The sequence below is a fragment of the Oncorhynchus kisutch genome, linkage group LG13 (assembly GCF_002021735.2).
Source record: "Oncorhynchus kisutch isolate 150728-3 linkage group LG13, Okis_V2, whole genome shotgun sequence".
Classification (NCBI taxonomy): domain Eukaryota; kingdom Metazoa; phylum Chordata; class Actinopteri; order Salmoniformes; family Salmonidae; genus Oncorhynchus; species Oncorhynchus kisutch.
Genome location: NC_034186.2, coordinates 22,620,124 through 22,643,647, shown reverse-complemented (window position 1 = coordinate 22,643,647; position 23,524 = coordinate 22,620,124). Strand labels below are relative to the sequence as shown.

Here is a 23,524-nt window from a genome sequence, read left to right as displayed (position 1 = left end):
TAAATGATTACAAAAAAAACTAGTAAAACAGCTCATTTTAGAACTTTAGTAATACCCAAATATCTAATCATTATCGTTCTTGGTACCAGCACCATTAACATTTTATTAAATGCATGTTAAATTGATATTTTCACAAATGATATTTAGCCGATTAAGTAATGTTTAGCCGGTTTTGTAAATAGACTCAATCCCTCAGAACAGTTTGGAGTATATGACCATATGTCAAGCCCTGACCATGGAGAACTTTTTATTCTCTATGTTGGTTAGGTCGGGGTGTGACTAGGGTGGGTTATCTAGGTGATTTATACATCTATGTTGGTCTGTTATGGTTCTCAATCAGAGGCAGCTGTTTATTGTTGTCTCTGATTGGGGATCATATTTAGGCAGCCATTTCCCCTTTGTGCTTTGTGGGATCTTGACTATGGATAGTTGCCTGTTAGCACTACTGTTAGCGTCACGTTTCGTTTGAGATTTATTGTTTTGGTTTTGCTGTGAGTTTCAGTTATTAATAAAAAAAAGATGTGGAACCCAGATCACGCAGTGCTTTGGTCCACTTATTATAATGAACGTGACACCATAAGAGAAAGTGGACCATAAATTGGATAAGTGAAGTGATTCGAACCAGAATACCTTAAAGCCCATAGTGCCGTGCTATTTGCTCTTATGACACTTGAAAATATTGCACCGATTGGGCTTCATCATTGAAATTATGAGTCAGAGAGATCTACATTATCTTTCCGAATCCTATTGTAATCCTCCAAGAGTCGTATAATGAAGAGATCAGCTCGGAGCAGAAGACAAACAATTTATTAGGATGTTGGGTCCCAGTTTCAAAGTGCGAGGGGAGATGACCATTAATATACAGTATCTACCTTGATTTGCATTCTCTTTATCAAGGTTTCAACAGGAGAGAAAGGTGATGGGCTCCATTCACTTTATCAGGGGTTCAACGGGAGAGAAAGGTGATGGGCTCCATTCTCTTTATCAGGGGTTCAACAGGAGAGAAAGATGATGGGCTCCATTCTCTTTATCAGGGGTTCAACAGGAGAGAAAGGTGATGGGCTCCATTCTCTTTATCAGGGGTTCAACGGGAGAGAAAGGTGATGGGCTCCATTCTCTTTATCAGGGGTTCAACAGGAGAGAAAGATGATGGGCTCCATTCTCTTTATCAGGGGTTCAACAGGAGAGAAAGGTGATGGGCTCCATTCTCTTTATCAGGTGTTCAACAAGAGAGAAAGGTGATGGGCTCCATTCTCTTTATCAGGGGTTCAACAGGAGATAAAGGTGATGGGCTCCATTCCCTTTATCAAGGGTTCAACAGGAGAGAAAGGTGATGGGCTCTAATCTCTTTATCAGGTGTTCAACAGGAGAGAAAGGTGATGGGCTCCATTCTCTTTATCAGGGGTTCAACGGGAGAGAAAGGTGATGGGCTCCATTCTCTTTATCAGGGGTTCAACGGGAGAGGAAGGTGATGGGCTCCAATGATCCATTGACAATCAGCTATCTCCCTTCACACACAGAAAAAAGGGTCATAAGCTATTAGACAGAAGGCTTTGCATCTCTGCAGGAGATATATTGGGTCTTTCAATGAGGTGAACATGGCAGAATTAAGAACAGTCTTTTGTGTGAGGGGTAGTGTTAAGTTATTCCTATCCACTGAACTATCTACTGAACGTTGTAGTAGCCATTGCATGAGAGAGGAATGACAAGACCAAGGGCCCTGTCACAAAGAACAAAAAGTTACATGGTTCACATAAATGGATGAGACAGAAGGAAGGGTAGAAACAATGACATGACAAAGAGATGTTTCAGTTCTAATATGATGATGAACCGATGACTTTAAACATCTGTGATCAACGCTATATTCATGAATATACTGGTTTGTCTTAACTCTCCCTCTACAGAGTTCCAATGGCCACCCATTCCCTGGTTAAACTGCCTAAGCGCTGTAGAAACCTCTCCATAGACCTCTACCTCTACTGCATGGTAATGTCTGTGTCCTAAACGGCACCCTATTCCCTTTGTCGTGCACTACTTTTAACTAGGGCCCATAGTGCACTACATAGGGAATAAAGTACTATTTGGGACACATACATTATGACGGACAGGTGGCGTAGTCTGCAGCCTTTCTGCCCAATCCCCATTAATGCAAAAGCACAGAGGTCATTAGCATCTCGCCATGGTTTAGCATAAAGCAATCACCTCCCAGTATCTGTCTCCTGTATCTCCTGTGATGACCGGCCTATCTGTCCTGCTCCCTGTGGTTATTCACTACACGTGGAAGGTCAGCTAATGATGCCGGACAAAGATGTCTGACCACGGGAGTCTACTCCACCTCTCTGATTATAACCTCATTCCCCAAACCTCTTAATCTTACACTGTTTAGGATTCTAGACATATCTCAGAGGACGGCATTGCTCGCCAGAGAGATTTTTACATTTTAAGTTACCATTACTGTGTGGGTGACTTTTTACATTTTAATCATAATTTATGTGTGAGGAATTTTGCTGATCAATCCAAGTACAGTGCAATGGGGCAGAAGGCAGGTGTTTACTTGGTCCATTATATAAATTAGTCCATGGTCAAGTGTTAAACAGCATCACTGAAATTCCTTGAGGCTGTAACCTTTTTTCAATACATTATTTGTGTAGCTTACTTGCTTACTGATCTACAATTCTCCATTATATAGCTATCTCATAATGGGCCAAGCACTCCCAGTCTAAAAAGAGAGAAGCACTAACTTCAGTCAGCCGTACTGAGCATCCCAATCTCCATCATCATCAATAGTCTGTTGAAGATTTCACAGTACAACCTCAGCATGGCCTTTACACTTTTCAAAATAACATATTCAGTGTTCCTACATAGAGGATTCCTGGAAGACTATTGCTCCTCCAGGAATAGAGCCTTGTATCATTGCATAATGCTGTACTTCCATTAGGCCTTATCAATCTGCAAGCGTAATGCCTTGTCATTCATATTGCTCTTGATGGGTTTCATATTCATCTCAACGTTCTGGTCTGAGCATCAAGGGCTTTGATTACATCAAAGACTTGGTGGGAATCTACCAGATATGGAACTACACTAAGCTGCTGCTTTAAGTACCTGAGAAAAACAAAGGAGTAACTTAACATTCCTTCCTGTTGCTCGTACTTCCTACTTTGTGTCACAAATGGCACCCTTCCCCTATGTAGTGTACTAAATAGGGAATAGAGTGCCATTTGGGATGCAGTATTTGAAACACCGAACAACAAGAGAGCGACAGCTGTGACAGTTCAACATGGATGACAACAAACACAAATAGAAAGAAAAACAATGCAGCCTCTGAGCAAATACAGCAGTAGTATAGCTGATGTCTCCACAGAAGGAGCATCCTATCCATTTTTCTTTGAAATGTGTGAGTGTGAATGATACTTGCCACCATCCATTCATCCATCACAGGAGGATAGAAGGAGATACTGGAGAGGAGGATGAGGAAAGGGGGGGGGGGGGTGGAGGTGTAGACCCAGACACTTACTCCAGGGAACTCATTACCCAGCCCTATTAATCTGTGGTTTGACCCCTGTGAGAGAAACTCCCCAAAGAAGACCTAGCTAAAGATGAAAACAAACCCTCAATTGTGTTGTTCCAGGAACAACAAAACTAAATGCCAGTTCAATAGAATAGAAAATATGACTTTATAAAGTTGAAGTGCAAGAAAAGTATGAATTATTAATTATTAATAAGACACATGTCTTTACCTTTTAGTTGATGTTGTTGTTAAAGAACAGTACTGATATACAATAGATGAGAACTGTGTAAGCAGAGAAAAGATCTTCCCCCTGTGTTAGAATATCAAGGTCTTGGTCCCTCTCTGGATGATTACATTATGTTATTCGAGAAGGTAAGGTGAATGTGGATCCAGGCCAGCTTGGCTTGGCTTGGTTCGGCTAAGTTCAGTCGTGTTTATGTTATTACTGGATAAGGTAAGGGGAGTCCTCTCACTAGTCTGTCTGGGTAGCTAGTTCCCAGTTCCTTCAGGGGTCGAGTGTCTCCTTGTCTCTGTGTTCGGTCAGGTGCAGAGCTCAGCACTTTGCTACGTCCAAAACAATGTCATGCCTGGGAGCATCGTGTCTCTGCATGTCTCTCTGTCCTCTCCTATGGCAGCTAACACCGCTCAATTCAATTGACTGTCTAATCTACAACAGGAGATACAGACAGGCAGAACACCATTAGCTCTCTATGACTCAATTAGAAGATTTTTTATAAGAGATGCCGATGTCACGTTACACAGCTCAGTGATTTTTACCGTGGGCTTTTGAAGGTATGGTAGGCAGAAAAGTGATTTCCATTGTATGTGGTTGTGAAATGTTTTAATATTCTTGCATTTTCCGTTAGCACAGAATGTTACATTAAACTAAGATTTCTGAGAAGGCGGGATCAAACTGCAAACCCTTAAAAACGATCCTGACACTGGCCTAGATTTGAACAGTTTACAAAACATGGTGCACTTCACCTCACCACATCACCACACACTTAACCACACTGATGCACTATCTGACACAAATGTCTGTATAAATGGAAAGGGTTGAGTTGAAAGATAAATGCTAAATATGCTGGAGTGCATAAACTAAGTTCAGCATGAAGCTTAAATGAAGAAAAAACATTCAGCAATACATCAAAATAGCAAAAAAGCAAACAACAATATAATAATACGTCCAATAAGGGTACCAGCCATAGTATCATCGTGTTGTAAAGGTCTGGTGTATCTCCATATCCAAAGGTCAGGCATCACTTCTGGCCTTTCCCTTCCCACCTCTTCCTAGCACTGGGAATCAGGTTAGCCAGATTATGACACTGTGTGGATGGACTCTCCATTTCAAACCGACTCTCGGAGAGAAACTTCAAGCTTAGACTTTTCCCTCAGAGGGCTGGAATGAAAGGGACAGTGATACATATTTCAAGCCCAAGGCTCAACAAAGGGATTTTGGAATAAAGAGGTATAAACCTTTGAACTAAACAAAGGACCATCACCAACACTTCATATCAGAAGGACTGTGTATCCCCTTGTACAGACGAGGATAAGGACCAGCATGGCCTGGCCTGGCTGACAGGTTGTCTGACTGTTGTCTGACTGCATGTCCAATGACCCAACCCTCATCTCCCCCATCCCTCCATCCTTATATCCCTCCATCCCTGACTCTTACTACATGTACTCCCTAGCCACAGACAGAGCCCATGCAGTGAAAAGTAAAAGCATCCACTCAGTGTCATCATCGCCATCCATCGGTGGGCCTCTTTGAATCTGACCTGGGGCCTCGCAAGCCACCACCACCGTCAGCATCTGTTGCATTAAGTTGATTAAAGTGGCTGGCTTGGCAGACACTGGCACTTGTGCTGCTCTCACTGTGATGCTAGATGAAAGACGAGGCCATGAGGCTGTGACTGAGGCCCCTATCCTGGTTTTCTGCGAGTCCCCCGCCCCCCCTTGCTCTTAAAGAACGGGTCACAAAAGACAAAGGGCTCTAGAGTGAAAGCAATGGAAAGCTTCTTTGCCAAATGATCTCTAATTGTTCTCTTTCTTCCTTGTCGGATCACTCGTATGATTTCTGCAGCGACGGGAGGATGACTTACTTAGCCCGCCGCAATTTCTACCTTTAAAAGCCAATACCCTTGAAAGTAGGCAGCTTGAAAGAGACCTATTATCTTAACAACACTTGTATGACAACAAAAAGATGATTGTCCTAGTTGGATTATTATTATCAAAGGCAATGGGTAATTGATGTGATGTCTTTGAAGGACAGAAAAACAAAGTGCAGAACCCAGAGGTAATGGATGCAGTGCCCCAAAATGCCTGATCTGGAGTCGACAATAGGGGAGATACTGTAGCTAGACAGGGAAAAACTTTGGATGTTTATTTTTTTTAAATATTTGATCACTTGAAAACAACACAGAAAATGATGGACAATATACAACTTCCCTTACGAACGGGGAAACGTATTAAGAGATTTAATTTCAGCATATGCATTCATATTTTGTTCATGTAAAGGAGATCATGAGATTTCCTATCTATCTTGGGTCCTGCTTTCAAGCTGGCAACCCAGCTATTCATCAGTTTTACAGAAAGGAAGAGTTCAGCTATCCTGAAAGTCCCCTGTGCAAAAGTATCTGCTCCTCGTTCTGTTTGGTGAGGAGTATTGAAGAACGTTTGTCGTGAGGCAAGCTCTACTTTTCATTCCAAACATGGCATATTCACATATTCAACTCCTGGAAATGAAGTTAAGAAAGAAAACTGACAAAGTGTTATTCCAGCCTCAGTATAAGAAAAACAACAACAACAACAAAATAAACAAGGTCTTTGGCATTAAAGAGCTGTTCCAGAGATAACGTTATAAAAGAAAGGCAAACTGATCAATGCTGTTGGGGATTTTGATAACTTAGTCATTGAATGCTTGTGTCTGAGACAAATGAGGGAATTTCTGAAGCGAAGAGTGGCTCCAATATGCCAAATGCTCTCCAAATTACCCTTCAAGAACAACTCCTCAGCGTCTATACTGAAGCCGCTGGAGTGACTAAATAAAATAAAGGGGCAGCATAAATTACCTGGTGGATGTCAATCGTGATACGTAGCGCACCCTGTTTTCTTTTTGTTATCGTGTAGCCTCTTCAACTCGCTGCACGTTGGTGGATGACATGAAATTAAAATATTCTCTCTCCAGCACCACCAGCAGTCCTCACAGTGCGTTCTGACACTTGAAAACGATGTGGTTTCGTGAAACCACAGCTGGGCCCACTCTGATTGGCTCTGCACAGGCTGCCTGTAAACTTTCTAGTGCTTGAGGATCTGTCTGCGACGGGACAGGTGGTGTTTATGCAGATGAATGAACACATTACTGTGTGCTCTTCCTTTTGGTTTAAACATTAGCGTTTCGAATGTGACAAATCAGATGTTCGTCTTCCTTCCCTGCATCCCGCTCAACCGACGCCATTGTGGGTAGTTTGCCGCGAGGATCCGTGTCTGAGTAGGCTTGTGTGAGCATGTGTGCGCATCCATAAAGTATGTGTTTGTGTACCAATGATGGTATATGCGTGTTCTGGCATAGAATATCTATGACTGAGTATCCTTGTGTGATAGGTGTAAGTGTTGACACAGTTGGGACCCCATTTGGACAATGCAAAAAAACTGCGAGACTTGAATGGTAAATAATAGGGAAATATCTTTAAACAATGATGTTGCCTATGGAAAAGTAACATCTACATTTAATGTTGTAAAAAGGCTATGAACAAAAAAACACAAAGAGGAAGGACATAAGCTGAAGCACATAATGAGCAACCAGCCACTTGATGAGATGTTTACTCCACACTGAGCAAGAGGTGCTTTGTCTCTGTGACACTTTGTGCCTTGGCTTGGTATCCACCACAGTGAGCCTTAAAGCTGTAAATATTGTGTCCCAAATGGCACTATTCCCTGTATAGTGCATTACTTTACAGAAGTAGGGTACTATGTAGGAAATAGGGTGCCACTTGGGATGCAATCTAGTTGTGCAGTCTTGGGTGGGTGGGACACTAAAGTCTCTATTCTTTGAGTCAACTTGACCTGACCTGGCTGGTTAAGCTGACGTATTGTGAACAGCAAATCGCTTCAACTGAGGGGGATTGCTTTGTGTGTGTGGCTACAGAGAAGATAATAAACCTCATAATAAAAAGAGCATCCCCATAGTTTACGGAGAGACAGACCAGTTTTGTTTCCAGGCTAGTCTATTGGAGGTAAGTCCTCTTTCCCACTGGCTGGGAGAAATAGGAACAAATGCTCTGGTGTTTACTAGTACATTGAACCATAATGAGGATCAAGTTTACTACCGTGCCTTGTATTAGGAGGCAGGAGCCTCTCAATGGGCAGAGCTATGGCTCCACATAAACTCTGCAAACCCTGGTCCTTCATTGGATGTACCATTATTTCTGCCCATATCCTAGTAGGTGTGTGTGTGTGTGTGTGTGTGTGTGTGTGTGTGTGTGTGTGTGTGTGTGTGTGTGTGTGTGTGTGTGTGTGTGTGTGTGTGTGTGTGTGTGTGTGTGTGTGTGTGTGTGTGTGTGTGTGTGTGTGTGTGTGTGTGTGTGTGTGTGTGTGTGTGTGTGTGTGTGTCTTCGACGTGCAACGCTTATGTGAGTGAGTTTATTAAAAGCAACCGTCTCTCTGCTAGTCTTTACAGGCCTTGATTGTTGCATGTCATGAAAAAGCTGCAAGCTGGCAATACAGCACTAATCAACAACTTGTTTTCCGCCCTGATGCCCACAGCAGCAGTAGGAGTGGGAAGTGGACATGGCCAATAATGCTTTAGCCCAGCTAGCCGCGAATCACTTTCACCATGTGGCAGGCCCAGGCTTGTATACCTCACAGGTATCTGCTAACATCTTATCACCCATCTATTCACACCTTCATTGCACTTAATAGCCAGGCTTTGTCACTCTGTCCTTGCCAGAAATGGATCTGGACTGGAGACTGGAGTCAACCGTAATTTTTTATGTAATTAAATCTAACACAAAACAGGCTAGTTTCAGTAAAGGGCCTCTCTCTCACTACTTTGGTTCCAGCTTGAAAACAGACAATGACGGGATAGAAATTAGATAAACAACATGGGGTTGTCGTTTTTCACATTGAACAAAACAGAAAATCTTGCAGCATCACCAACTCATGCAACATGACGGAATGGTGCCGTTACCCTCTGAATTAATGGCTAATAATGTTGTATAACACTATGTAGAAACAAACAAACCTCTCAATGCGGATCCTTTCTTTGTGCTATAAACCTGATAAAAATCGAATTTAGCCACACAAGTCAAGGGTAGTAGTCTTCACCCATCTTCACACAGTCCTGATGGATCAATCATGGAAGGAAAATAGCAGCCACAGTTTATTACTGGCGGTTTATAGGGGAGTAAGGGGACCAGTCAGGACTTGTATGATTGTCTAAACTGGACACAGCTCTTGTTTATAGTCTCCTGCTGACTGCTGAGTGAGAACAGAGGGGGGAGACAGGGAAGATGGAGGAGAGGAGAGAGAGATGGTGGAGAGGGAGATAAGCGGGAGAGGGAGAGAGAAAGGGTAGAGGAGGGAGAGTCCCCGTCTCTCCATAGGCCCACTGTCATCTCCTTATTCCCTGCTGGACCTCCCCAGCAGACACCTTCATACAGTCTTATTTCCACAGTCCCAACAACAGCCCTCCCTTCTCCCCCTCCCCCTCCACTCCCTCCCTCCATCTATCCCCGCTATGAACTATACAGCTAATTGTTCTGTTACACCAATAATGACGCAGCCCTGGGAAGAACAAAGGATAAAAACAGAAAGGTAGAGAGCAAGTCAACGTGATAATGTTCATTAACCCTGATCTCTCTCTTCTTTCATCATCATCCCCGTCTCCCTCCCGCCCTCCTCTTCGTACCGCTGTGCGGTGGCGAAGTACTCAAATTATCCACAAGCATTCCAGCTACCACTAATTATCCAAAGAGTTTCTCATTAGGCGATTTGAAATCCAATCTTAGATCAACACTTGATCAGACCTTGGGGAACCTGCTATAGCAGTTAAACAAACAATCAGTTCTAAGGATCAGGTTTTCCACTTTAAGAGGAGAGTGAAAGAAAAGAAAGAAAGGCAAAGGGTAGACAACTGCTCACTTGAAAGAAACGGTTCCTGCAGCTCCACATTATGGATGATCCAATCTATAATTAATTTCACTCAATAACATTCCATTTCTCTTCTCAGATTGGGGCCCCCTAATTTAAAGAAAAATCTAAATGATATTGTCTGGCTGATAGCGCTGAGCTAATAATAATAATAAGGCCGATGAGGAAAGAAGGAAAGAGGCAAGGAACATTGTAACAATGTATGCATCCCAAATTGCATACTCTTCTACTTTAACAGGTCCTGCCACAACATCTCAATGGGGTTTAGGTCTGGACTTTGCTAGGCCATTCCAAAACTTAAAATGTATTGCTTTTCAGATGTTCTGATGTAGACTTGCTGGTTTGCTTTGGATTATTGTCTTGCTGCATGACCAAGCTGGGTGGATGGCCTGATATTCTCTTGTAGAATTCTCTGATACAGAGCAGAATTCATGGTTCCTTCAAGGATGGCAATCATTCAGGTCCTGAGGCAGCAAAGCATCCCCAAACCATCACACTACCACCACTATGCTTGACCATTGGTATGAGGTTCTTACTATGAAATTCAGTGTTTGGTATGCAGTGTTTTCGTCAGACAAAACGGGACCCACCCTTTCTAAGAAGTCGACTCATGTTTGCCAAAAAAGCAAGTGGAAGAACCTGGATGATCTTCAAGAATCCTGGAAGAATGTTATATGGACAGATGAGTCAAAGGTTTGACATTTTGGATGACATGGGTAGCTGGCCAACAGTGATAGCAGGTCGAGTGACAAGATTCTCTGGGCGAATAGGATAGAAAGACACCAGACACATGGTCAAACTGCTCTGGATTCTAATTCACATGTGAGATGGTAGTTAGTAGTCATGCGTCCATCCAATGTAAATCTAGCTTGTAGTTGTACTAGGCTACTTGGCCATGAAAGTGGTTCATGATTCATTGCTACAGTATTAGTCATTTCTCCCGTTAGAGGACCCAGCCACCAGTCCCTGTGCAGTTTCCCTTTGAGAGCTACGTAGATACAGTATGTTAGTTCTAACCGATCACACTCCTAATGTGCAGTAATTTCAATTGCTTCTCAACCCCCTCCTCCTCCCTCCATCCCACCCTCCCTCTATTTCTTAATGTCAGTGCTGTGCTCTGTGAAAATGCCAGCACCAGAAACTGAGTCTGTCACTTAAAATATAATGCTGTCAGATCCGTTTCTTTAACCTTGAACCAATTAGCTGTTGTTGAGCTGTAATGAATCCTGACATCACTCCGCTGTGATGAAACCCTTAATTGCTCCGGAGAAAATTGAAGCTTTTGACATCACTGCTGACAGACTTTTTTCTCTTCGTCTCTTCCCCCTTCATCCGGTCGCATGTGACAGCATGGTTGGGTTTGAAAACATGAAAGGTAGCGGAGATTCACCACCATCAGCTGTCATGAGCGAGAGACCGCGAGAGAGCACGAGAGAGAGAGAGAGAGAGAGAGAGAGAGAGAGAGAGAGAGAGAGAGAGAGAGAGAGAGAGAGAGAAGGAAAGAAAGAAAGAAAGAAAGAAAGAAAGAAAGAAAGAAAGAAAGAAAGAAAGAAAGAAAGAAAGAAAGAAAGAAAGAAAGAAAGAAAGAAAGAAAGAAAGAAAGAAAGAAAGAAAGAAAGAAAGAAAGAAAGAAAGAAAGAAAGAAAGAAAGAAAGAAAGAAAGAAAGAGAGCAAGAGATGTGCTGAAATGATGAGGGCATTCAAGCCTCATGATAGGACTTGGCTACAGCGTCATTGTACAGGACTGTCAGAGACGTCCATACTGATTTGGGGAAGACCTATTTATGTTGAAAAACGTTGAAATGGAACGAATAGATCAGGAAACTAGGTTGTGTTTATGGGATGGAGGATGACTTACGTGCTTTCTCAAAGCATTGAAATGGAACGTATAGCTCATGAGACTAAGTTGCAACCTGTGTGTTACATGTCTATGACCATGGTGAAGACACTAACACACTCATATTCAGTACGCTATATGCCATCTACAGATAAACAAGTTCCATGTAATTATGATACGGACCCATTTAAATACGAATTGCAATTAACTGTATTGTAGACTACTTAAAAATCTACTTGACTCAATGTGACAAACTGTACAGTTTCAGCAGAAGGTCATATTACAAGCAGGCTTCAACTACATTTGAGCCTATTATATTTCCAACCAATACGTTTCTGATGGAAGGACTGCTTGATGGGGGTGGAAATCTAATAGCACACTAATAGACTGAAACGCACCTTATTGTGTTACACTTAACACACCTGCTTGTCAATTTGTATTAGCCGCAGCACAATCAAAGTCAGGCCTAATTGAACGAAGCTGACAGGGAAAGCTCAGGTATAGATATACCGCTGCTCCTAATCAATCTTTTATTCATTTCTGACTAAGGTTACATTGTAAAATAGTCCATAGAAAAAAAACATTTAGAGATTTTTTTCAACAATGCTTATCAGCCTGACACAATTTGACAATGTTGGAGTTTCTGAAAATATCAATATTGGTAATATCATAGATTAACAATGGCAAAGAAACACACAAGGTTAAGATGTACTGTATGTCTGGTGTGTGTCTAACTGCACGTGTTGAACAGTAGCCTAAATAATCCCTCCCCAGCCTAAATAATCCCTCCCCATCCTAAATAATATTTCAAATGACATAACCTACAATGTGCAGATTCTTGCCACTTATGATTATATTGGCTACATACCCTATACACAAAAACTGAATATGTGCATTATTCACTTGGACAATATTGGTTCTTTTCACACCTATAGCAGTAGGCCTATGTGGTTTGAGTGTATGCAACAGGTCCTACACAGGGCCGGTTCCAGGCATAAGCGACATAAGCTTTTGCTTAGGGACCCGGCCGCCAAGGGGCCCAATGCCCAATTATTGTTTTTATTGTTTTTTTAATTTGGGGGGGGGGGGACTCAGTCGGGATCGGAATTTATTGTCGAGAGTAACAATAGTAGAATACACTGGGTGCAATTTTGACATTTGGTTGTGCATTAGCAGTTTTTCTCGTCATGTCACTAAATTAGCCATGTAAGCTTTTTTTAAATTAGGTTGGTAGTTAGTCTAGCCAACTATCTAAACTTGTAGTAATCATGGCCGAATACGAACCAGACCTGCAGGGAATATGCCAATATGTAGAATTGTAGAAGATTTGCTGTAAACTGCACATTTCTTCTCTCTCTGCCCCATGGCAAAACGTGTAGAACTGCAGGAAATTAACTTAAAACGTAAATGTTTTTCTCCACTGTCAAAAGAGGGGCCACTAAAATGTTTTGCCAGGAGGGGGAGGCCCAACAAAATCTAGTTTAGGGACCCCAAAAGGCTAGAGCTGGCCCTGGTCCTACACCACAGCGACTGCCAACAATAACAGCCTCTTTGCATAAATCCCAATTCACACTTCGCCTGAATCTAACCTTGTTATTACTATTTTCCCAAATCCACCAGCTTTGAAAACGCACATGTTGACAACCCATCATCTTACATTCATCACTTTGACACCCAGCCATCACCACCGGGCAAGATTAAGGATCCAACCAACGATAATTGAGGGAGGACACAAAAAAACAGGACAAGTTAAAAAAATCACCACACAATCCATTCCTAGTCTGTTTGTTGAACTGTGCGCGTAAATAGTCAAAGCCAACCACACCACCATCCAAGATCCAACTAAGTCACCTCGCTCGTCTCGGGCCCCTAATTATTGGAGAAGTGTTTGTATTATTTGGGATAAAAACGATCTGGTGATATTCGTGTTAAGAGAGTGACGCACGTGGCGTGATAATGAGAGGGCCGAAGAGAGCGTAAGTGTTACCTCATTAAGATAATGACTAGAATATCCCCGCCATTACATCAGTTGGCAAATACAGCAGCAATTAAAGAGGGCCTTCGCTGTTGGTTCCTGGAGGCAACGAGAACAAACCAGCCTTCTGTAACCCGTCTGTTCTGTTCTGACCAATGTGTTTCATGGCAATGAAAGGCCTGAACATCTTCGTTTAATTTTTAACACCCGTTCCCTTGGCCCTCTCCAACCAACAAACCAACCGCTTAGCCTTCTCAACAATACGACAATAATACAATTCTCAAGAAAATTGTCCAGGCTACCTTTATCAAAAGCTACATGAACGAAATTACCACAACTATATGTTATAAATCAGCTAATACTCCAATTATTTATGTGGATATCATAATTGGTATTAATATGCAATGCAGTTCTGTTTGGCTTATAATGCCCCTGTGCCGCTGATTTCATATGGGTGGTCGGCCTCGGGTGCAATGCATTTAGATGAATAATAAAACTGAATGTTTCAACAGAGCAAAATTACTTGAGCCATACAAATGTTGAGCGTACAGATTGATCTTTGAAACTTTTTTTCTTGGCGACACGGGGAACTTCGGCAAGTTCATTTCTTTCTGCAAACTTTGTATTTTGTCTGCATGGCCACTAGGGATTTTATACTCAAGTTCTTGTGAACATGTGTAGGTCAATTTAATAATAATGCGAAAAAGGAAGCATTTTAATCAACATTGATTTATATTTTAGTCAGGCCAGCATAAGTGGTTGACTATGTCTTGCTATTTGTTGTAAATTATGAATATTTTGTCAATGTTAGGATAATCTCAATTGCATGATCCGACATGAGAAAAAGGGGGCAATGGCTGACTATAGGCTATGAGAGGAAACAGACTATTAATTCAGATAGGGTTGAACGGCTTATTATTAAGGAGTTAGAATGGCACTCCCATTCTTTGCACAGAGCAATAAATAAATAATGTTTAGAATCCATGCATACAATAAAATGTCTCCTTATTGGTGCTCAATTGGACATGGGTGCTGTTTGCAATACTGTTGATGTGCATATAGCTGAAACAGCAGAGCACACGTGGGCAAGGTACAATAACAATGATCAATTAGTCCTAACGTTTTTTTTAAACAATGATTTTGTACTTTGCGTAATTCGATGCAATATATGTGTTCCTAATACATGTTCTATTTTTCCCTATTTCCAAATAAATTATACGAAAAAGGAAATGTAAACCCTAATACTAGCCTAACTCATCCAAATGTTGCAATAGTAATAATGATGATATGCACCAATAAAAATCACTGCTCTTCACTATGCTATTCAATCCAACCCGTTAATAAATGATTTGCCATGCGGTGGCTGTGCGAATACCTCCTTAGTCCCTCGCCTGAGGGAGCATACATTGTTTTATCTGTATGTTAGCTTTTAATTACCAAATCTAATGGTGGACGACTGAACTATGCCGTTTTTCTATCCTCGAATGGGAAGATCGTTTGATGTTTCTTGTGATGAACTTCACCAATCGCCGGCTCTTCCAGTCTCTGTTGAGAATACCAATTCATGATTTAGCAAATAACGCTGCAGGAAATATGACAAAAAATATTTGTTTATGGGACACATGATCCGTATATTTAAGTGCCCTTCGATGTATAGCCTATTGCTTTTCGTTATTTTTTCAACGTTGCTTTGAAGAGCTACCTTTTGTTTTGCCGTTGAAGCTTTATCTGGATATTCATAGCCTGACCATAAAGACAAAAGGCCAGGTTATAATCTTCTTTCGTTGATAAACTGAGAAGAAACTGCGATAGGGCTACAGCCTACGTAAAGCAGCCTATAGCGTTCCCTTGTCACTGTTGAGACCAGTAGAGGTCAACTTGGCTTGAACAGGAATTTAATAACACAGAAATCAGCAAACGATTCACCAATTAGGGAAGCGCAAACAAACGTGCCCCGAGGCGCTTCCATTCGAGAGTCAATTCACATGAAAGCGCCCCCTCACCACTATCCTCCAGAGGACGTGAATATACTTAAAAAAGAAACTATTCTAATGTTCATTTAATTATAGTCCCGCGTGGCATTGGTTTAGCTCTGTCACAGATAGCAACATACACGCTGTCCTAGATAGAGAATCATAAGAGTATCCAAGACCCAAGACAGGTGCAAAAGACTGAGGCCAACTTAATTATTTTGTAGTCTTATCATGCAGTCAAATGACCTAGTAGCCTCATGGGTTGAATGTTATTGATATTTTTCATAATTTCGTAATTAATAAACATTATTTCAACAACAACATCTGGTGTTTCTATGTCAAACAGTTGTGCTATATTTCAGTCTTCTGTGATGTATATAAAGTATAATATTGGGAAGCAAACTCAAAATGGAATACGTTTCAGCTCTATATCTGACATGGTACAGGTAACGTCGTTTTTGTAAGCCCATAACCATGTGTGTGAGGTGTATACTTTTGTATCAAATAGATGTGTTTTAGACTACCAAGAAACACTGTGTGACCCTGATATAACCCACTGCAATAAACGAAGGAAAAAGGTTAGGCTCTGATATTTTGCGCAGTAGCTCTAATATTGGTTTGTTTGTATCTCATAAATCACTGCCCTTCCTGGTTCTTATAAGTCAAATGGGTTCGCTTACTAGGCATGATCATACATCTGAATCTGGTTTAGGTAGGCTAAACGTTATTTTTTTCTTCAAGAAAATGTATTAAAATGTTCTGTTTTCACCGTAAAGCCAACGGATAACGGTGGCCAAAATAAGGACCATGAACAACGGATAATGTGCAGCGATGTGTTGTTTTTTTAAAAGTATGGTTTTAGTGTTGGTGGACTTTTTGATCGCTCACGCTGAGAACCCTCCCGCTTGCTGTCTGTCCGGAGCGCTTGTCTCGAGCGTTGTGCTCCCATAGAACAGCTGCTGCGCGAGGACCACCTTCCCGGTTCCCACCGCAGCAACCCAGCATCACAGCTAATCAAACCATTAATTCTCACCATCATAGAGAGAGGGAGAGATATCTGCCTGCTGCATTTGCATTTAGGCCACAAGGGTACAGTTCTCGCAAAATGAATGCGGTCACAAGATAAACTGAAAAGTAGCCTAAAGAAAGTCTCATATATCCTCATGTTCGATTAAATAAAAATGTACTCATAACTTTGAATCTGTAGGTGACTTTTAAATCTATAGGAAATAAATTGTAACACTTTAAATCCAGGGATTCGAGGTGAAGATTAGGCTTCAGATAAAAAACGAAAAAAAACGAACATTTGATGTATGTTCAGTATGTAAAATGAAAACGAATATTATCGTTATCATTTGGGCTACAGAGGTACTTTTAGGAGGTATCGTTTTAGCTCCTTGATAACCTAATTGACTGCACGTTATCAAAATATAAACATATTATTTTGTCTTTGTAGGCCTATCTCATATTAACACCATACGCTTTTAGCCTGCAGACATTTTAATGCCACATGGGGTTTTGAATGTTTGGATGGCAATGCAGTTCCAAGTTCAGACTGGCAGCCCCGGACGTCTGACCCAATAGAAGTATCCAAGAATATTCATTTTAGTATCATTCCGTCTTTATTCAACCCTTTTCTCCATCTAATAAACTTTATAAGTTTATTTGCTAGTATAAGTGAATTTGTACAAAAAACAAACAAACAATCATACATATGAACAGTCCTTTTTCTGTCATGGCCTCGACTCGATGCTGCAGACAGTTCGTGGTTACGTCAGAACTGTCTCTCAGTCATTAAATATTACCTCCTTCTCCTTCTGTAAAATTGTCTGTCATATATTGTCATCTTCAAATGTATTGTTCATCGTTCAACGCAGTTACTCACATCAAATGTGGTTAAAACAGTTTTTCTGACAGGAATCGTCTTGTTCTAGTTTCTACCGCTGATGCTGCGTGCCGGGCATGGGGTTACCCAGCGGGTTCAATGCCGGTTGGCCCCCCGGCCCAAGGCCATGGATGAGTACTCTCGGGACAAGGGGTCTCTGGAGACCGGGATGTGGTTGCTGCGGAGTCCGGTACATACTACTGTACATTGCTGCGGCTGCGGCGGCTGCTGTCGTGCTGTCCATGGTACCCAACAAGCTCGGGTGGTAGAAATAGGGCGACGGGAACATTCTTTGTAAGGCGGAATAATTTCCGGCTTCAGCTAGTAGCTCTAATCCGACCGCTGTCTGTCTTTTCCACTTCGTCCTGAAATCAGATCAAAATACAACAAATCAATTATTTAACCGGTTCAGGCTCCGAGAATTCCCCAAACGGGCCCTTAATTGGTGAGGCCTAATTATTTGCCGCATGAATCGGTGGTTATGCCTTTAATTAGCCCAGGCAAAGGACCTGTAGCTACATCCAGAAAATGTATTTCAAGTGTACAGTGCAATGCCTATATTTGGTTGATAAATTCATAGATTAATTTCAGGTCATTACTCGCTCATTGATCCTTCTCGTTAGGACTCTGCATAAACTAACCAAGTATGCTGTGAACATTGACAGATTTACTTGAAGATGTTATATTATACCTAAATAATTTATAAAAACGTATGTGTTGTTGTACTATAGGCTGCTACATTCAACGAAAAAGATAACTGCAGGATCGAAAAAATGATTGTAGTCATAACATATTTCGTCATTATATTGGGTTGTGTCTTTGTCTTACTAGGTGGGCGCTGCTAACACTAATCTTGGCTGACATATTGGGGAAATCTTAACAATGACGCCAGAGAGGCAAATTGTGCATTGCCAACATCATGTGTTGTTCAGACATACTTTAATAGTCCCAGAGTGACGTGTATTTCAATAACCAATACCATGGAATAAAACGGTGTGGGTTCATCTTGTAAATATATCCTTGTCTGTTCCATGACAACCATTTTCATTAGGCCTGTTTAATTATTCCCCTTGATCTGTTCTTAAGTTATTCTATTCTACTCTGTCTGTTCAGTAGACCTAATTAACTTAAATCCATGCACGTTATGGGTCTGCATGAAAAGGCAGTACACTGGAAATATAAAAATACACTAAACTGCACTATTAATTAGGAACGAAATTAACTAAACAACACATGCATCCACCTTAAATCGTGTTATTATGGTCTGAAATTGCATAGGCCTACTACTGTTATTACAATGTTATAATAGTATTATATTAATGTAAATAATAATACCAACGTCACCAGCAACAAAAACCATCAAATAGTCATAACAAAAAATATATATTCTAATTATAATATCCCAATAATAATAGAAATTATACAAATTAAATTACATTTAAATGAATTGATGAAGATAATAATGCTTTGAAGTAGGTGTGACATACCGTCGGTTTTGGTACCAGGTTTTTACTTGTGTGTCGGTCAGGTTGAGTGCTGCCGCGAGGTCCATGCGATCCTGCACGCTGAGGTATTTTTGGCGCTCGAAGCTTCGCTCTAACTGGTTGAGTTGGTGGTCTGAAAAGGCCGTCCGTGCTTTGCGAGGTTTTTTTGACCGTGATTGAGGACTATCTCTGCTACTTGAAATTTCCCGTTCATTCTCTTCTTTTGTTCCTGAATTTGAAAAATTATAGAACATATTCATTAGTGGACAATCATTTCAGTTTTTAAATAATTAAAGCCTTAATGGTTCAATGGCTCAATGAAAATTAAATTAGCAACAAATACATTGTCTATTAGTCCTGAGTCAAAATAAGGTCAAATAGGCCTACGTATTCTAACAATGAAAAATATAAACCAATCGAATTAAACAATTGGTTTTAAACGTTTAAACAATAGGCTATTATTTCATAAAGATGAGCAGTCCAGTTGAAACTGAAGCACTGCAGTCACTGACTGCACCTGTCAGACAGCTAGGGGAAAAATCAACAGCCTATAAGAAATTCGGACTGTATTTGTCAACTTAAGTTTTTAGCAGTAAAACTGGGAAATCGATGTGTCAATCCATCTATATTTGTAGCAGTTTCTGCCCGCTTGTGATCCCCCCTCTAGGAAGAACAATAATCTCTCTAATTGACCCACTAGGGAGTTTTGCGCACGGGGAGCATATCTAGCCAGCCTTACATCTGTTTTCGGTTCTGTTATGCTAAATAAAAAAAGGGAAAATGAAAATCAAATCTTAAATATCATTGTCTAATAAGACAGCCATTAATAAATGTCGTAAAAAATTCAAATAAACACACAACATGATCTACATTCAATGTAGTTATATTGCACAATAGATATGTATTAGTTTACAAATAACTGTAGTACTACCAACATATAACCAACTAGCCTGCACTATTAATTTGAATTTATGATGTCCATAGTCTTATTCTTATTGTTGTCATTATTGTTGTTAGACTATTATATGCACAGTTGGCCTAGTCAATGTGATGGTTATCTTCCAGAAACATATTTTATAGGCTGCTATCAACTTATTTATGGACAGAAAATGCTAAAGTATTATAACTATACTACTGTCTAATGTGGAATTGAAGGACAGATGATAGCGTTATATTCCTTTCTGGAATTAGTTTTCAACGTGGTCTACATTCAAGGCAGTTATGCTGTACACTAGATATGTATTAGTTTACAAATAACCGTAGGCTACTACATACACATGATTGTTGTTAGACTATTATTTGCGCAGTTGGCCTATTCAATTTGATGGTTATCTTCCAGGAAAATATTTCTACAGGCTGCTATCAACTTTTTTATGCACAGAAAATTCAACACAAATATGCTTTGGATGTATGCTGCACACTATTAGCTTATACTATGACAGCCTACCCAATAAAAAAAAAAGGTTTTGTGTACACTAAAACCTCATTTACTCCATCCAATAACTAAAAACATATTTCCATATAAATGTATCCTAAATATTTACTTACCGTTGCATTTCATTTCCATATCCTCTCTTTTGTCCAACTTGCTCCTGTTTTCATCTTGTTCCAACTTGGCCCTGAAGCCGTCCCCACTGTCCCTGGCACTCTCTGGTTTGGGGATGTGATGGGGTGACGGTACGCTGGTGCTGTAAGGTGCGCACGCTGCTAGAGGTTTACTGTCGCCTAAAATGTCTTTGATTAAAAACGAAGAGGTGGCAGTCCTGGGGGCACAACCGGCTCCAGCCCCTAGCTGCTGTGGCTGGGGCGATAGCTGCAAACTCCCTGGCTGCAGGTGGTGGTGGTGGTGGTGGTGGTGCGGTAAGCTGTCTTGGAGCAGATGCGGCTCGGCGTGCTCCATGGTGACGGAGATTGGGGAAGAGGGGGCCGTTCCCACCGTATCTATGTCCGAACATGATGGGGACGGGGTGACCTGGCTCCGACTGAAATCCGCTGTCCTGCTGTCACCGAGGCGGAAATCTCCGTTCATTAGCGCAGGGTTAACAGAATTAGTAGGGTTGGATAAAATAGTGTCTATTCCAAAGTTAGAGCCGCTGGAGGATTCCATAGTAAGAAAAGCAAAAGAGATGGAGATTTAAGTCTTCATAACAACATTAGGACACCGGTTATATGCTCCATTTTATTCAAAACCGATGAAAATTATAATAGAACACAAACCGAGGCACATGTACACCTAAAAGTCAAACGAATTTATGAGTTGAAATGGTCGGGAAAATAAACAAAGCCGAAATCCACGTTTTATATTTCTATAAAATGGTAAGAAAAAAATACGGTCCAAGAAGATGTTGTTACATTCGATTGTAAATGAGCAGTGGGTCTGTCAGTGTAGTCCACGTCCTTTTGTTATGGCTATTGAACTTTCTCTCTAAGTTGAGGTGTGGAGATTCGAAGGGATAACTCCTGGACATCACGCTCCCCCTTTGCTTGTAATCGTTCTAGTGTTGCTCTACATTGACTTCCTATACTGACGTCACGGCCCACCGCGAGGGGAATTAATATTTTCTCCTTATCATAACGCTCTCCGCGTTTCTCTCTTCCTCTCCTGTCATTGGTTACAGCGTGACGGGCCCCGCACCTCACCAATCAGGGAGTTGTTTCTTCATCTTGACAATCTCGAGCCAGCCATTGAATTCTTGATGCTCGTTTGAGCCATGCGTCGCCTATAGGACTGTGCCTTGACATAAGCCTTCTTCATGTAAGCAGGGAAAAAAACTACCTAAATTGTTGTGTTTTAAAGGAGTGTTAAATAGGAAGAAAGTAAAACGCAGCACTGGAAATTCACTTGCATCAGTCTGTTTTTATACAGAGTTTGTTTTATGCACGTGTTGATTTGCTTTTATCTTATACTTTCTAACTGCAAGAATGGATTCAACACTTTCGAAATAGCATTACAATATCTTTCTGCTAAATTGTAACATGCTTGACGTTTCTAATATGTCAATGGTTTATCTCCGTTACATAGAATGATCTTTGGTTGTATTTTTTTGTGTCAGGCTTTGTTTACAGAGTTGCGTAATTTAGGGAAATTGTGGGGTGAATATTGTGCATTTGCCAAACCACATTTTGGTTTAGCCTATTTCCTTATTATTTGTAATCATATTTGATAAATTGTGTATTGCATTGCTAGGTTTTCTATAATCCTAAACCATGTCTAGCCTATCATGTATGGATTGTACCAGTGGTAATACATTGCAGGGATGTGAACGGAGACAGGAGTGATGAGATTTAGCATTACATATCTTGTTAAATGGGAGGAGTGGTAACTGTCATGACAGCACACAGCTCTCCACTCTAATTAGTACAGTAATTATGAGGCACTAATGAAGGATCAAAAGTATTATAACTGTACTACTTTCTGATGAGGAATTGAAGGACAGATGGTAACGTTACGTTCCTTTCTGGAATTAGTTTTCTTTGACAGAATGGCATGCTGTGGGTACAGGCTCTATATATTTCTAGTCTATTCTATGCGGTTTATTGGTGCTCTAAAAGATTCCTGAATTTCTTGTTTTGGTATTTTTCCTGATTGTGAGACACACGCTACACCTGGGTCTGAGGAGGAGATATCAACATTGGCATTTTTTTCCTGCAGATTATCTACTCACTCTTCCTCTCCCTTTCTCTCTCACTAGTGTAGTGTGATGATGTTTTCCCGAACTGGCGGCGGCGGTACCATACCTGTTAGAAACATTATTCTGCAACGGATCAAGCTGAGATTTGGTCTTCGGGTCGGGTTCCACTGACACACTGGCGTGGGACTAGTCATCCTAGGTTGGTAGTCCTTTGATATCTGTTTTCTGACTTCAAATTCAATTAAACTGAGAACATTGAATTATCATAGATTTTACTCGTTGTTATTTGTTAATTGTATTTTATTAGGATTATTTGGGTATAGACATTTTAAACAACATATGATTATAATTTTGTTATTTCATTCGAAGCTACAAGGTGATTTATTGTGAGAGTTCATAGGTCTAATTTAAAAACCATCGAGCACGTATTGCACGTAAGTTGTAAAAAGTACACTGTTACAAACATTAATGATTCGTAAAATCAATGAATGTCTTTCTTAATTAATTAGGCCAATTAATAGCATACATTTATTCATTTCATCCTGAAACGGCTTAAACTTTGAGGGAATTGATGAATTGCTCGGCTTATGAATATTATCGATAATGGCAAAGACGGTGTTCGATGGAAATCAGTTAACGTTGTTCACCGACACAGACAGGATATCGACAAAATGGACATATTTGGAAACTAAGCTCTTATTAACATTTTCAATATTTTCAGCTATTTCTATCCAATCCAAGTCCCATATAGGCTACATATTTTCTATTGCTATATTCAGTATATGATATTTTGTTGCTGGCTATTCATTCATATAAACATAGACATGCAATGGTGATCTGTGGTTCAATAGCCTATAATTACAGCCTATATTATATACCTTTTATAGATGTTGCATATATTTTTTCCAAAAATTAACAATAATTTACCATGACAAATTTACGAGTTGTATCAAATCAAAAGGAAAGATGTGGAAAGTAAAATGTAATATTTACACACATTTTTATTGAATATAATATCAAAAGTGATTCCTTGAGGGGCTCTTTTGGAATGCGCTTCTCTGGTGCACAACAGACAGCTCA

General features: G+C 40.6%; 1 protein-coding gene across 1 annotated transcript; it reads right to left on the bottom strand.

The window, feature by feature from the left end:
* Window positions 1-17,042: 17,042 nt before the first annotated feature.
* LOC109903010 (barH-like 2 homeobox protein) lies at window positions 17,043-21,356 on the bottom strand. Its single transcript, XM_020499678.2, has 3 exons — window positions 20,361-21,356; window positions 18,816-19,041; window positions 17,043-17,693 (listed from the first exon to the last, which is right to left on the bottom strand). Exons 1-3 carry the CDS (start codon window positions 20,917-20,919, stop codon window positions 17,381-17,383), a joined length of 1,098 nt encoding a protein of 365 aa, XP_020355267.1. The 5' UTR covers window positions 20,920-21,356; the 3' UTR covers window positions 17,043-17,380.
* Between the last annotated feature and the right edge of the window lie 2,168 nt (window positions 21,357-23,524).